Below are 13857 nucleotides of genomic sequence, written 5' to 3'. Positions count from 1 at the left end.
AAAGTCACTAAAAAATTAATGATGATTCAACCAAATGCATCTGTTTTTGCCATAGTATCATGTGTCTTTTATTTTTGCAGAACACAGGCTAGCCTAGCTGCTACTTGCTTACATCAGTATGCACGTTATATATATATATATATATATATATATATATATATATATATATATATATATATATATATATATATATATATAACAGAGTACATTTAACCTTGTTGTAAGAACTGTGTGCTATGAATTGCCTCGCCTTGAGTGAAATTTGTATCTTTTCTCCCAGAGCTAACCCAGATCTATGTATTATCAGATAATAAAACTAAGAAAATGAAATTGACTTGACTAAATGGAAACCTTCATTTGAATTCTCTTGAATGCAGAAAACAGCAAGTAAAGGCAGTTGTTAGATAATCACTTTTATTGTTGCCAGGCAGGGAGACAAAAGAATGCATTATATTTATCAGTGCACCATAATAACACAGAAGAAAACAGGCAAAAATCAGCACAAGTATCACAATCCATTTCTGTCTGGCAATATTATCCTCACCACCTTGCGATCACGTAACCAAGAATAACATAATTTTATTTGAATATTGCACTGGAACAAGTACTCGAGTACTGTCCACAACACCGGATTACAGACAAGGGAAGGTCAGTACTGTCCTATTGGTCAAAAATTACTTATTTTATTTAAAGGAAAACACTGAACTTGCATACACTAGCCTAAAAGGTCCCAAAATAAAATACAATATAAAATACAGTTACTCATGGAACTCATACTGGTTCATTCAAATACAACTGGACAACATATTCACATAAACAACAACGAAAACAGATTTTTCCCTGTTTAGGCAATCCTCTCAGTTTGGTCACCCATGACCAGTTTGTCTGCCCGATTAAGTCTGATTGGTTGTTGCAACCCATAGGGGTAGTGAGATAATAGAGATACGGCACAACTTCAATGGAAATTGTGATGCAGTTAGACATTCACATCACAAATCTATGAATTGATACAATACATGACTTATGTGTAACCCTTGCATTTAAAATCCAGAAACACGATCCAGAAATCCTCAACATTTCATATTTTTTTGTCTTTGGTTGACATAATTTGAAAGCAGAACTCAAACCGACTCCCGATTCACAAGTGCTTATTAAACTGATAGAAGTTTATGAGCCGTTGAAACACATTTGGAGGCATTTTAAAGTTGTAAACAAAATGACAACTGGACAGGGTGGTGGCAACGATGGATGAGCCTGATAGTGCAAAAACGTACTTCACAGAATTAACATACACAATTCTCTAAAAGCTACAAAATCAGAACATCATATTTACTTACGCAAAACACTATGAAAGAGATTTCCATTGTTCCCAAAATATTTTCTACAATCGACAGTAGCGATGAAAAATCTGAATTCAGAAGGCAGACAAAGATATTAAAACACATGTGCTCAGGTTGTTTGGTGATAATCTGATTGGAATTAACCAATGAATTAAAGGGGGCGGAATTTCAAAAATAAAATAATAATATTAATATTAATAATAATAATAATAATAGTAATAATAATAATTTTCCACCTGTGAAAATATGTTTGGTATGTGGATTTGGACTGTAGCTTCTGAAATTCAGCTTCCCCATCACTGATCAGCAAGTTATCCCTCACAAGTTTGTGAATGCAACGCGCTGCGTCCACTTTCAAGGGGCCTATACTACAAAGCTGGTTCAGGAGTAAGCCAGGTGAAGTTAAGAGGTAAATCATCTAATAGAAGAGACCGGACTCCTCATTTTCTTAGGAACAAACAGGACTCCAGGCTCTTCTATTATTATCTTAACCTGGTTTACTCCTGAACCAGCTTTGTGGTATAGGCCCAAGCAGTCTTGACAATCAAACATATGGAAGAAACTTCTGTGCCTGCGCCGCGCCAATCTGGGCCACGTACAGCGCTCCCGTTTTGACGTCAATGTCGACCAGGTGGGGTTTCACATCCTCTGCGAGCTGGATAACGCTGACCACCTCACACTGACCAATCACACCCACAGGAGGGGCCTTCAGCAGAGTGATCTGATTGGTGTTCAGCTGAGCCACCACAAAATACTTCTGATCTGATGTTAGTCTGTAAACAAAAAAAACAGATCAGAGATCAGAGATGATACGTTTAAAGGACAAGTGAAGTGAAAGTTAAGTGAAAGCCCTACTTCCAATTGTCATTGTGACACAGCATTCCAAAGAACACAACAAAATTGCACTTATGTTTCACTAGTGCAAGGGGGCAGCCCCTAATGGCACCCCAAGGGAGCAGTGCGGCGGGCACCATGCCCAGGGTACCTCAGTCATGGAGGAGGATGGAGGCGAGTGCTGGTTAATTACTCCCCCCAACAACCTGCCGGGTCGGTAGTCGAACCGGCAATCTTTGAGACACAAGTCTGACGCTATAACCAAAAGGTTGCCGGTTCGACTCCCGACCCACCAGGTTGGAGGGGGGAGTAATTCATTTGTAAAAAACCCTAATATCTCAAGAGCCTGAATGCAGCATCTATTTCGCTCCAGGTGCCTAGGTCAGTGCAGCGTATATGCAGCATCAGGCTTAAATGGGTTGAGGGTCTCACCTGACTGAGTAGGGGCCGTCTTCACTGAAGCAGCTCCCCCACATGCCGATCCAGTCCCCCGTTACGGCGTTGAAGACCTGGATCCTCTTATTGCCCCGATCAGCCACCCACACCTGAGGATCAAACACAATTACAGCATTTCAACAAGTTACTAAACATGTAATAACAAAATAATAATAATAAGGACGGTGCACACACAGATAATTAACATATTCAGACTTTTCTGCTTACAAGGTGCAGTCAGGGATGTTTGTTTGCTTTGCTTTTTTAATTCATTCTATCTACCTATTATTGTGACTGTATGCTATGTACCTAATACCGAAAACATATTGCTATAGGGGGTTGTAGAGGTGGGGGAATGTAGAGGGTGGGGGTGTAGCGAAGGGGAGTAGAGTTGCCCAGCCGGGACTCGAACCCGGACCTTCTGGGGTAGTAAACTTGGGCTCTGACCGGCCGCTACACCAAAGAGCCAAGGTCGTTGGTGTGACAGTCAGAACACACCCACAACCCTAGTGATGGTCACTCCATCACACTGCCTTACCCCTCGGCAAGCACAGCCGTGCGCTTCACACACTCATGGTGTCCCTCACGCAACTGCCCATCATGCTTCTCCCATCCAGTGTGCCCCTTCATCACCCTAGTGATGGTCACTACATCACAGGGGGAATGAAGAGGCTGTGGATTGAATGAGTGTGTGAATGTCTGTTGTGATGTAATGTTTTGTCTTGTACTGTCTGTACTGTCCAGATTTATGGGGACCCTACTGAAGACGAGATGGTACATCTCAAGAGGCATTCCCCATGTGCAAATAAATAAATACATAAATGTTGGTAATGTTGCTACTGTTCATGTTTTTTATGAAAACACAATGGAAAAAGTAAGCATAGCTGTGTCCATCCTCTACCCCCAGTGCTTGTTTTGATTATGCTGAGTGCAGACCACCACCTCCAACGTGTTTGTCTGATTTTGGAGCCCAGGCTTCCTACACAGTGCATACTGTATTTCCCATACACTGTATGGCTCTGGCAGCAAGCGGACCATGGGTACATGTTTGCTGAACATGGTAGAAACATTTTCGGAGTGCATATGCTGCCATACCATCCCACGGAGAGCATATTTTTCCCTAGCCTAGAAATCTAGACGCCCCTAGAGGCCGCAAATTTAATTGGCACATTCCCACAAAGACAAAAAGGGGAAAAACTCGGCTGTGACTGGTAATCATATCAGACTCACTTTTTCTTGGGTATGACATACAGTGCCCTCCATTATTATTGGCACCCCTGGTTAAGATGTGTTTTTTAGCTTCCAATTATTTTATTTTTTTTCTAAATAATATGGGACCTTAATGGAAAAAAAGAGAAAAATCCAACCTTCAATACAAGTGCATTTATTCAGTGGGGAAAAAATCCCACATAAAGAAATAATTATTTGACATCAAATAATGTGTGTCACAATTATTAGCACCCCTGGTGTTAATATTTTGTACAACCCCCTTTTGCCAACAAAACAGCACCGAATCTTCTCCTATAATGTTTCACAAGATGGGAAAAGACAGAAAGAGCGATCTTCAGCCATTCCTCTTTGCAGAATCTCTCTAAATCATCCAGAGACCTGGGTCCTCTCCTCTGTACTCTCCTCTTCAGCTCACCCCACAGGTTCTCAATGGGGTTGAGGTCAGGGGACTGAGATGGCCATGTGAGGAGCTTGATTTTGTGTCTGGTGAACCATTTCTGTGTAGATTTGGCCATATGTTTAGGGTCATTGTCTTGCTGAAAGACCCAGTGACGACCCAGCTTCAGCTTTCGGGCAGAGGGCAACAGATTTTGATTTAAAATGTCCTGGTATTTCAAACTATTCATGATGCCATGCACCCTAACAAGGTTCCCAGGGCCTTTGGAAGCGAAACAGCCCCACAGCATCACTGACCCACCCCCATACTTCACAGTGGGTATGAGGTGCTTTTCAGCATGCACATCTTTCGTGGTACGCCAGACCCACTTACAGTGTTTGTTGCCAAAAAGCTCAATCTTGGTCTCATCTGACCAAAGCACACGGTCCCAATTGAAGCCCCAATACCGCTTGGCGAACTCCAGACGCTTGCATTTATGATTGTGAGTGAGGAAAGGTTTTCTCCGTGCATGCCTCCCAAACAGCTTGTTGGCGTGTAGACAGCGCCTTATGGTTGATTTGGAGACTTTGTGACCCCAGGATGCTACCATTTGTTGTAATTCTGTAACAGTGAGCTTTGGAGATCTTTTGATTTCTCTTACCATCCTCCTCACTGTGCGTGGTGGCAAAATAAACATGGGTCCTCGTCCAGGCTTGTTTACCACTGTTCCAGTTGTTTTGAACTTCTTAATTATTCCTCTCACAGTGGATATGGGCAGCTGCAGTTGAGTGGCAATCTTCTTGTAGCCTCTGCCTGACCTGTGAAGGTCGACGCACATCTGCCTCACTTGTATGCTGTGTTCCTTTGTCTTTCCCATGTTTAAGAGTGGATAAGAGAAATGGCCTCGGTGTCACGTCATATTAATACCCCAGGGAAACAGGAAGTGATGAATTACTAATTAAATGTTCCTACATACTCTGGTAAACTTTGTAAACTACTGTAGAAATGACAGAAATGCTTCAATTATATTAATTTCCTGGGAATTGTTAAGGGTGCCAATAATTGTGGAACAGGTGATTTAATGAAAAATAATTATTTTTTAGTCAGGGATTTTTTTATTTTCTTACAATTCATTTGAGTTGAAGGCTACATTTTCCTACAATTTTCAGTGTGACAGTATTCTTCTGCAATAAACACTGAATTTATTTTAAGGCTTTTAACACATCTCAACCAGGGGTGCCAATAATTATGGAGGGCACTGTATCACAGTTGTCTGTATTCTGTTGTTTGCCCCTTTGCGCATCAATTTCTTGTATTTGAGTTTGGGAAAAGAGCATACAGTTTCTATTTGTCTGATTCATTTCTATGTAGGAAGCTATGTTAATAGCACTGATCTCCTTGCTTTAGCACTTCTTTTTCTGATATTGGAAGCATCATGGTAGAGAAAAAAAAACTGACAACAAAACTGTGGCTAGTAGAAAGGCTGAAGGCCCAGTGACTTTGGAAACAACTTGTCACCGTGGTCAGCGAGTAAAAAAGTTAATGACAAACCCTGAGTGTTTATATGGCCCTGGCAGCATGTGGAGGACCATGAATAGATACTTGCTCAACAATGGCAGAAATGTGTCTGGAATGTAAATACTGATGAGTGGAGGTGCATAACGCACACCAGAAAAAGAGGTGCTGGCAACCAGGCTTGTACGAAATTCCGAATGGAAAGAATTTCAATTCAAAATAATGCCATAATACGAACACTAGGTGGTGCCATTACCTTGAATTTCTTTTAAGTTAATCTACACCACTCATAGAAAGTACATAGAATACCACCACCTAGTGTTCGTATTATGCCATTACTTTTAATTGAAATTCTTTCCATTCGGAATTTCGTACAAGCCTGCTGGCAACCAGTAAAACACATGCAGGAGGAGAGACCTGAGGAAGGCCGACAGGCTGAAACATTGTCACATTAAAAACCTGTTTTATGCAACTCGGGAGTGTGCGGCACTTCTCTCCTCCTGGAATGTAAATACTGACATACCATCCATCATCTCCCACTACAGTATAACTTTAATTGTTATGAGACCTACCCTCTGGTAGCTATCCACCGCCACACTGTGAGGAATGTAGAACTGAGCGAGCGCCTCGCCTTTCTCTCCATGAATCCACACCACCTGCAAATCTACACATATGGGACATTCAGTTAACTGTGTGTATATGAAGACCTTCGTAGCAAAATGACGTACTGTATATCCATTTTGGAACATTTTGGGAAATTGACATTTTTGTATAGGGTATTCCATTGTGTTGCATTGCAATAGGTTTAAAAAGTATGTTCTCAAAATATTTGAATGGCAATAATTCACACATATACATGATAGGACTTCTGAACAGAAATTTCCAATAATAAAATCCAAAAGTCAAAAATGGTGAATATCTCGTTTTGCAACAAACGTCTTCATATACTGTATTTTTAAGCTTACCAGTACTGATAGTCTGCACATAGATGAGTGTGCTGTTTAGCAAGGGGCAAAGAGCTGAACATAACTTTGATTAACAAGTAAGAAGTAATACACTTGTAATAAGTGCTGTATGCCAACATATCATTGCAATCTGTAAACAACTGTGCGCTGCGTGGACAACCACTGATCTCTTTTTAAACCAAATTACACATTACAGCATGATCAACTGGATCAACCGGCTTCACCAGATCAAAGAGACATTCATGCATTTCAGAAAAAAACACAGTACAGCAGACTTCCGGACAACCACCTCAGCTTCGTGCAGCGTGTGGTGCAGCAGGAGGGGTGAAGCAGGTGGATCCCAGAGCACATTACCAAACTTGTTACTTGTGACTTGGACTCCAGTCGACTCGAGTCAGAAATTGATGACTTGAGACTTGACTTGTATTATAGCAGGTAGCAGGCTTCACTCAGGGGTTCTTGATTAATTGTAAGGGTGCTGGCCCAAATGAAACACTTAAAATTTAAAACAGAAAGGGGCGAACCTTGCATCAAAATGTTTTCTATTATTTTATGTGCACAGACGCGTGTGCCTTCCTCAGTGTGCATTGCAATAAAAACACTTTGATGCCAGGTGCACCCCTTTCTGTTAAATTTTGAGCCTTGACTTGGCAATATTAGGAATAACTTGTGACTTAACCAGTAACAGTAGGGTCACTATTTTGTTCAGAGCACAACTGGCAAAGGGGGACATTCACAGCAGTGCGGAGACTAAAGTAATTAATTCATGAGCATGAGTAGTTGACAAGATTGTACGGTGACTCCTTAAGGACTTGATAAAAAATTAGACTTGGACTTGACTTGGCTTTGGAACGACTTGGACCTGGACTTGACTTGGTCAATGGTCTTATCTTGTGACTTGACTTCGGACTTGGATTACTTGTGACTTACAAATTAGTGACTTAGTCCCATCTCTGCTTGTTACTACTGTATATAATCTTTCTGAGATGTTGTTGTGATTCTACTGTTTTTAGTGTGAGCCACAAAACATTTTGGCAATGGACGCGCTCAACTTCTTTGGTAAAAAAACGAAAGTCTTTGGGTGTGCAATAAAAGGTATCAACTTAAGGAAGAAAAATCTGCACTCACAAACTGCGTCTCATTATTTATTTATATTACCACCATGAAACGCGTTTGCTTTTGGACATGGTGGTAATATAAATAAATAATGAGACGCATCTTCCTAAAGCCACAAAACATAGCCATCTCTTCAATGTTTGCACTGCTGGTGGTGTGTAGTGTAGTCGATTCACCATGAAAAACAAACAATCTGTTACCTTTTGATAATTTTATCAGACGGTTGTTCATTCCACCGTCACCGTCCACGATGTACACTTCCCCAGAGGAATGCACAAACACTTCTGCCGGCTGGTCGAACTGGAGCGGGTTGACGCCAGAGCCAGGCTTTCCAGGGGTGCCCAACACCTGCAGGAGCTTACCCGAAGGGGAGTACCTCTTCACCGTGTGCCCATACGGACCTGGGGAAGGACAAACCACAAATGTAATTTTATTCCACAGGTTTTATCTTACCTTGCCACTTAGGCCCTATATATATATGTATTTATTCTTTATTGTGATGACTGTGATGTGTATTTGTCTAGTGTGTCTTTGTGCCACCACCAAAGCTAATTTTCCATTTCATGTAAGTTTAATGGACAATAAAGAAGTCTAAGTCTATGTACAGGGACCATTCACAGTTCATGTGGTCTTCTAGCCTAATTATCATCGACGTTCAAATCTCTTCGAGACTTAGTCTGACCAAGAGTATAACAATTAACATTTCCCAAACGGCGTGGTTGACCCACCTCCCTTGGTTTGCTAATGGTTGTTTGCTTCCCAACGAACAAAGTGGGAGGAGTTCCCGTTTTTTCGGGAGCTCAGAAAGTACTTGCACTGCTCTTGACCTGACTGGCAGCAACGCTGAAGGGGTTGTGTAACTAGGAGGGCACGACCTGGCTACCGGGGAGGGACAAACCCCCAATGACGGGAGGCTCTGGATTTTCATATCCCGCCATGGCCTTTTCATCGCCACCCCCGCCGTGGGCTTCCATATTTCTCCACTAACGTGAACGCTCCATACCGTCATGAGTTATGGACAAAAAAGAACTTTCCATTGCCGTTGTGTTGTGTTTAGTCTCTGTACAGTATGTCTTTGAATGTCTGTTCATGTTTTTGTTTTACGTTACATGTTCTGTAAAGCGTCTTTGGGTATTTAGAAAAGCGCTATACAAAATTGATGTATTATTATTATTATTATTATTATTAATAATGTACAGGGACCATTCACAGTTCATGCAGTCTTCAGTCCTGCTACCCCACCAGCAGCTTCAACTGCTATCGAGGATGTTATTTGTTATTTGGCAGTTAAAAGGTAGTTATTACCATCCAGAAAACGATGCTATGTCGCATTATGGTATATTATTGTCAATGGACAAGGGGGATGCAGGAGCAGTCCTAGGGATGGGGTTGACTGGGTGCAAATCAGTGTAGGATTGGTACTTGTGGGATGACTTTGAATATCAAAGTCCTTGAGGCCATCTTATCTGGCCCCTGGTATAATTTGAATGTCATGCAGCTTCATATGAAATATGACAAAAGGAATGTTAGAAATTACATTCGCAATACGATTATTACACAGTTATACAGTTATATTTCAGGGGACCTGGAGAAGCGGGGTGGGGGTTCTCTTGTAAAGGTGGCTGCCTACAATATAGGCCAAAAGTGCAGGGAGAAATCCTGGTTTGCGTTCATAGTACGGCCCTCGGAGGACCTTTACAGCCCTTGGAGGATTATGAAGTGGCCCCTTGAATAAACAAGGTTCCCCACCCCTGCTTTACCGGGTACGGCGATGTGCAAAGTCATCCCCCCAGACAGTAGCAATCCTAAGTAAAGTTTACCCGATCACATCTGCAATGAAAATGCCATCCCTGTGGCATCTACTGTACATCATGTCAAACACATGGGGACTACATTACAGCAGCTCCACACACACGACAAACAAAAACTCACCTGCTCCAACATCCGTGACCCAGATGGTGGGGTCGGTGAGGGCGTTGGAAACAAAGATCCCATGGGGCATCTCTAGGGTGGTGGTGTTCCAAGTTTGCAGAAAGTCCCCGTCTGTGTCAAAGACGAGCACCTTTGGTACATTCTCCCCTCTCTGTTTAGTAAGAAGTGGAAGAAGTAGGAGAAATGGAAAAAAAATAAGGTTGGCACATTCATAATAAATAACTACACATTTATAAACACACAAACACAACACACACACACACACACACACACACACACACACACACACACACACACACACACACACACACACACAAAACGTGGTGTTTGTATTATCTCACCTGGGCAACATACACCAAACCAGCTTCCTGGTCCACTGCCACCCCATAGACTTGACCAGTGAAATCCTCTGGGAATTTAGGCCATGACAAGTCCAGTTTAAACAGGGATTTTCCGATGTACAAATGATCTGTTCTTGATGCAAGAGTGGACCACTGGGGGAAAATATGGATTCCTACAGCATTATTTTAGCACACAGGCCTGCAAAGGCATTTTTTCATCCTTTTTGAGGCTTCACTTTGTGTATTACAGTGTTCTGAATGTAAAGGGGTCACCCACTCACAGGGTATAGAATAGCACACACGTTAATAACAAATCAAATTGAACACAGAAAAGCACAATCTACCTTACTTCAGCACTTTGACTTATTTTCATAGAATCAGGTCAGACAACGCTACGGTTAAAAAGCATCATTTAATATCACCTTGACAGCATCAACGTCTGATGCAACTGTGTTTCCAACAAAATAGCAATCTATTTCATTGCGTTGGGCCAGAGGGCACCGTAGGGCAACAATGTAACTCTGTGCAGGATTTGCAAATGAGGATACAGCTGGAAAGACAATAGCTGACGGCTGTAACTTAAGACAAATAGATTGATCACAAGACGTTCATGTATGCATTATCAAATTAATAAAGGTTTAGGTCAATACAATGCTGACAAAATTCCGCTTAAATAATTGTCCACTGCTTTTCTTATCCTAGAAACACTCCACCACAACATCTGGCGTAGCAGCCATGTATGCCAAGGCAGCTCAGCTAAGCTGCTGTGCGAATCGGTGAATCTCCGCAAAAAGGTTGCTCCTGAGTAATGTAATGAACGAGAAAATAAAATGAGACTTTACCTGTAAATTCACTGTGCAAAACGAAATAACCACGAGAAGAAACATCCCGGTGATCTTCATAATAATCGTCCTGTTCTGGTTACAGAATATTTTCATGCCGAAATAAGCCTTCGTCTCTCATAGTTCCTGTTTTAGTCACGTGGTAATCGGTGACAAATCAAAAGGTCAGCAGAGACAGTTTAGATTCCTATCAAAATCTCTGAGGTCAGTCCATGTCAACCAGACATCTGGTCTACCCATTAATGCTGATTTATGAATAAGGTAAGCTATTATTATTGCTATTTGCGTGTATTGTTGTCACCTTGCTTTATTTTCGGAGTAGAGGCGTGGCAGGCAACTTGAACTTGACGTTTCGTTCAAATGTTGCCTCGTTTGTTGGACATTGCATGCAGTTATTATATAATTTAGTTTATTTGCTCGCTTATTCTTTGCATACATTCACAGATTCACTGGTTATATATTACAGTATACACAGTATGAACGAATTTGGCACGAAGCGTAGGCTACAACCACAGACCTACGGCTACAACACCTTTATCTGTCTCTGCGTGTGATGCAGGTGACAGTATGTGACAACAGGTGGAGCCAGAGAGCTAACAAGTGTATCAGCCTCTGCAGAGCTCGTGCAAAGTCTCTGGCTCTCGTGTGTGCACCTGCATGTGATTTTAGGCCAACCATAGTTATCTCTACAGATCTTCAGTTTTAACAGTCAGAAGTGTGCAGTGCTACAATAGTACAATAGTTTAGTTACAATATTTTATTCACATTGATTATTTGTTTTGATAGAGAAAAGGACCGCTAGAAATCTATGAACTGTAGAGGGGTATTATCCTGGCCTACAAAGACAGTTGAATGTCCTGTACGCCTACGTGGACTAGTTAAAAGGCCAAGTGTTTAAGTAGTAGGCTATATACAATCAGGGCCACTGACAGCTTTTTCAGGGCACAGGACAACGTCATCTGAAAGGGACCCCAACCTAATACAATGTAATAGAGACCTAATAATGGGCCCCCTATATCCCTGGGCCCGGGACAACATACCCATTTGTCACCCCCTCAGCGGGCCTGTAGGCCTTTACAATGTCACAGCAATAACAGAAAAAATAGGGTGTGGCCATATACGTAATGCACAAGTAGAAGGCCTAGTCCAATCTAGTCTAGTATTATAGTCTATTATACTAGTCTAGCCGCCTAGTCCATTGCTGGTATTCTCTTCTCTCTCCTGAACAGGATGCTGTTGGTGGATAGGGAATAAGAAGGCATCTACTCCCCCAGTATGAAAGTAAATGTGTTTGTGCACATTCTTTAATTTATTATTATTTGTATTTTTCACAGACAGCAGTACATATTTCTCATTTGCATCATTGTGAATGACGAATCCTTTTATTAGGGCCCATTAGTCCACCCCAGTCCACGAGCATGGGGTATGTGGTAAAATACGTTGTGATAAATAGAGTAGAGTAGAGTACTTTTATTAATCCTGAGGGAAATTAAGGGAATATTGAATAATACAAAAATAACACACTCTCACACTTCTCTGTCTGCAGGGTTCTACGGTATATTATGCCTACATCTGAAGTAATTTTGCTCCTTCACCCTCATGGATATTGAGGAGCTGCTCCACCTTTTAGAGCTCCACATCCAGCGAAGTCTTAGCTAAGGTAAACACAGGGTGCGTTCCAATATGCGACCTTGCTTCCTCCACTTGTGCTTGTGGCCTCTTACCAGGAAGTAATGTGTCATGATGACATCACTGACAACAGCATTATATTTCAATATCTTGCAAAAGCTCAACTGTAAAGTCTTTTTCTCATTTGCAATTGGGATGGTGAATGAAAAATAGTCCCCCAAAAGTTGTTGTGGCTAGGCTGACAGCTGGGAAACTTAATTGTTAGAGGAGGAGCCAGGAGGCGGGGCGAGGCCACAAGCACAAGTGGAGGAAGCAAGGTCGCATATTGGAATGCAGCCACACTCAGATGAATGCAGTCTTGCACATTGGTTGTTGTGACTGACACTTGTCAGCAGGGGGCCTCTATGTGTTAAACAGGGCCCTCAGACACACAGAGTGCGTTCCAATATGTGACCTTGCGTCCTGCACTTGTGCTTGTGGCCTTGCCCCGCCTCCTGGACCCTCCTCTGTGGAGAAAGCAAATAAGTTTCCCCGCTGTCAGCCTAGCCAAAACATTTTTGGGGGGACTATTCTTCATTCACCCTCCAGTTTGCAAATGAGAAAATTACTTTACAATTGAGCTTTTGAGAGATATTGAACTACGTTTGTATAATGCTGTTGTCAGTGATGTCATCATGACATATTACTTCCCGGTACGAAGCCACAAGCACAAGTGGAGGACACAAGGTCACATATTGGAACGCACCCATAGGCACCAGCATGAATTGCAAACCAATGGTCGCGGTGTACAAGAGTGGGAGCATGAAAATGTAAGTGGTCTGTGGTTGACTGACAGTTTTGTTGCTATGGTTACTCCATCTCCTGCAGGACATTACTTTTATGTGAGTGCTGGGAAGAGGCAGGACAATGCAAGTTTTGATGAAGATGAAGTGGTTACCATCACCTCTGATGACGACAGCATAGCTGGCAAGGCCAAGACAGCATACCTCTTTTTTCATGTTAAAAAGGTAGGCTACATACTAACACATCAAGACGCACTCCATAACAACAGTAAGTTAATTAAAATAATGACAAACAAACTATGCCATAGCCTACATACATGCTATTGCCCCGTCACACCATCGTCAAAATCATTACCATCAACACCATTCTCATAATAAGATCAGCATTTAAGGGTCACACACACACACACACACACACACATACACACACACACACACACACACACACACACATACACACGCACGCACGCACGCACGCACGCACGGAAAAATGATAATTCAAATAAATTGTTGATTGATT

At 42.0% G+C, this 13857-nt stretch overlaps 1 protein-coding gene across 1 annotated transcript; it reads right to left on the bottom strand.

The window, feature by feature from the left end:
* Positions 1–397: 397 nt before the first annotated feature.
* Positions 398–11047, bottom strand: LOC134451986 (NHL repeat-containing protein 3-like). The gene is made up of 7 exons (XM_063202375.1): positions 10927–11047; positions 10085–10237; positions 9744–9894; positions 8012–8212; positions 6303–6394; positions 2607–2719; positions 398–2113 (listed from the first exon to the last, which is right to left on the bottom strand). Exons 1-7 carry the CDS (start codon positions 11020–11022, stop codon positions 1885–1887), a joined length of 1035 nt encoding a protein of 344 aa, XP_063058445.1. The 5' UTR covers positions 11023–11047; the 3' UTR covers positions 398–1884.
* Between the last annotated feature and the right edge of the window lie 2810 nt (positions 11048–13857).

The sequence above is a fragment of the Engraulis encrasicolus genome, chromosome 7 (assembly GCF_034702125.1).
Source record: "Engraulis encrasicolus isolate BLACKSEA-1 chromosome 7, IST_EnEncr_1.0, whole genome shotgun sequence".
Classification (NCBI taxonomy): domain Eukaryota; kingdom Metazoa; phylum Chordata; class Actinopteri; order Clupeiformes; family Engraulidae; genus Engraulis; species Engraulis encrasicolus.
Note: the sequence above shows the minus strand (reverse complement) of the source record. Positions and strands in the feature narration are given on the sequence as shown.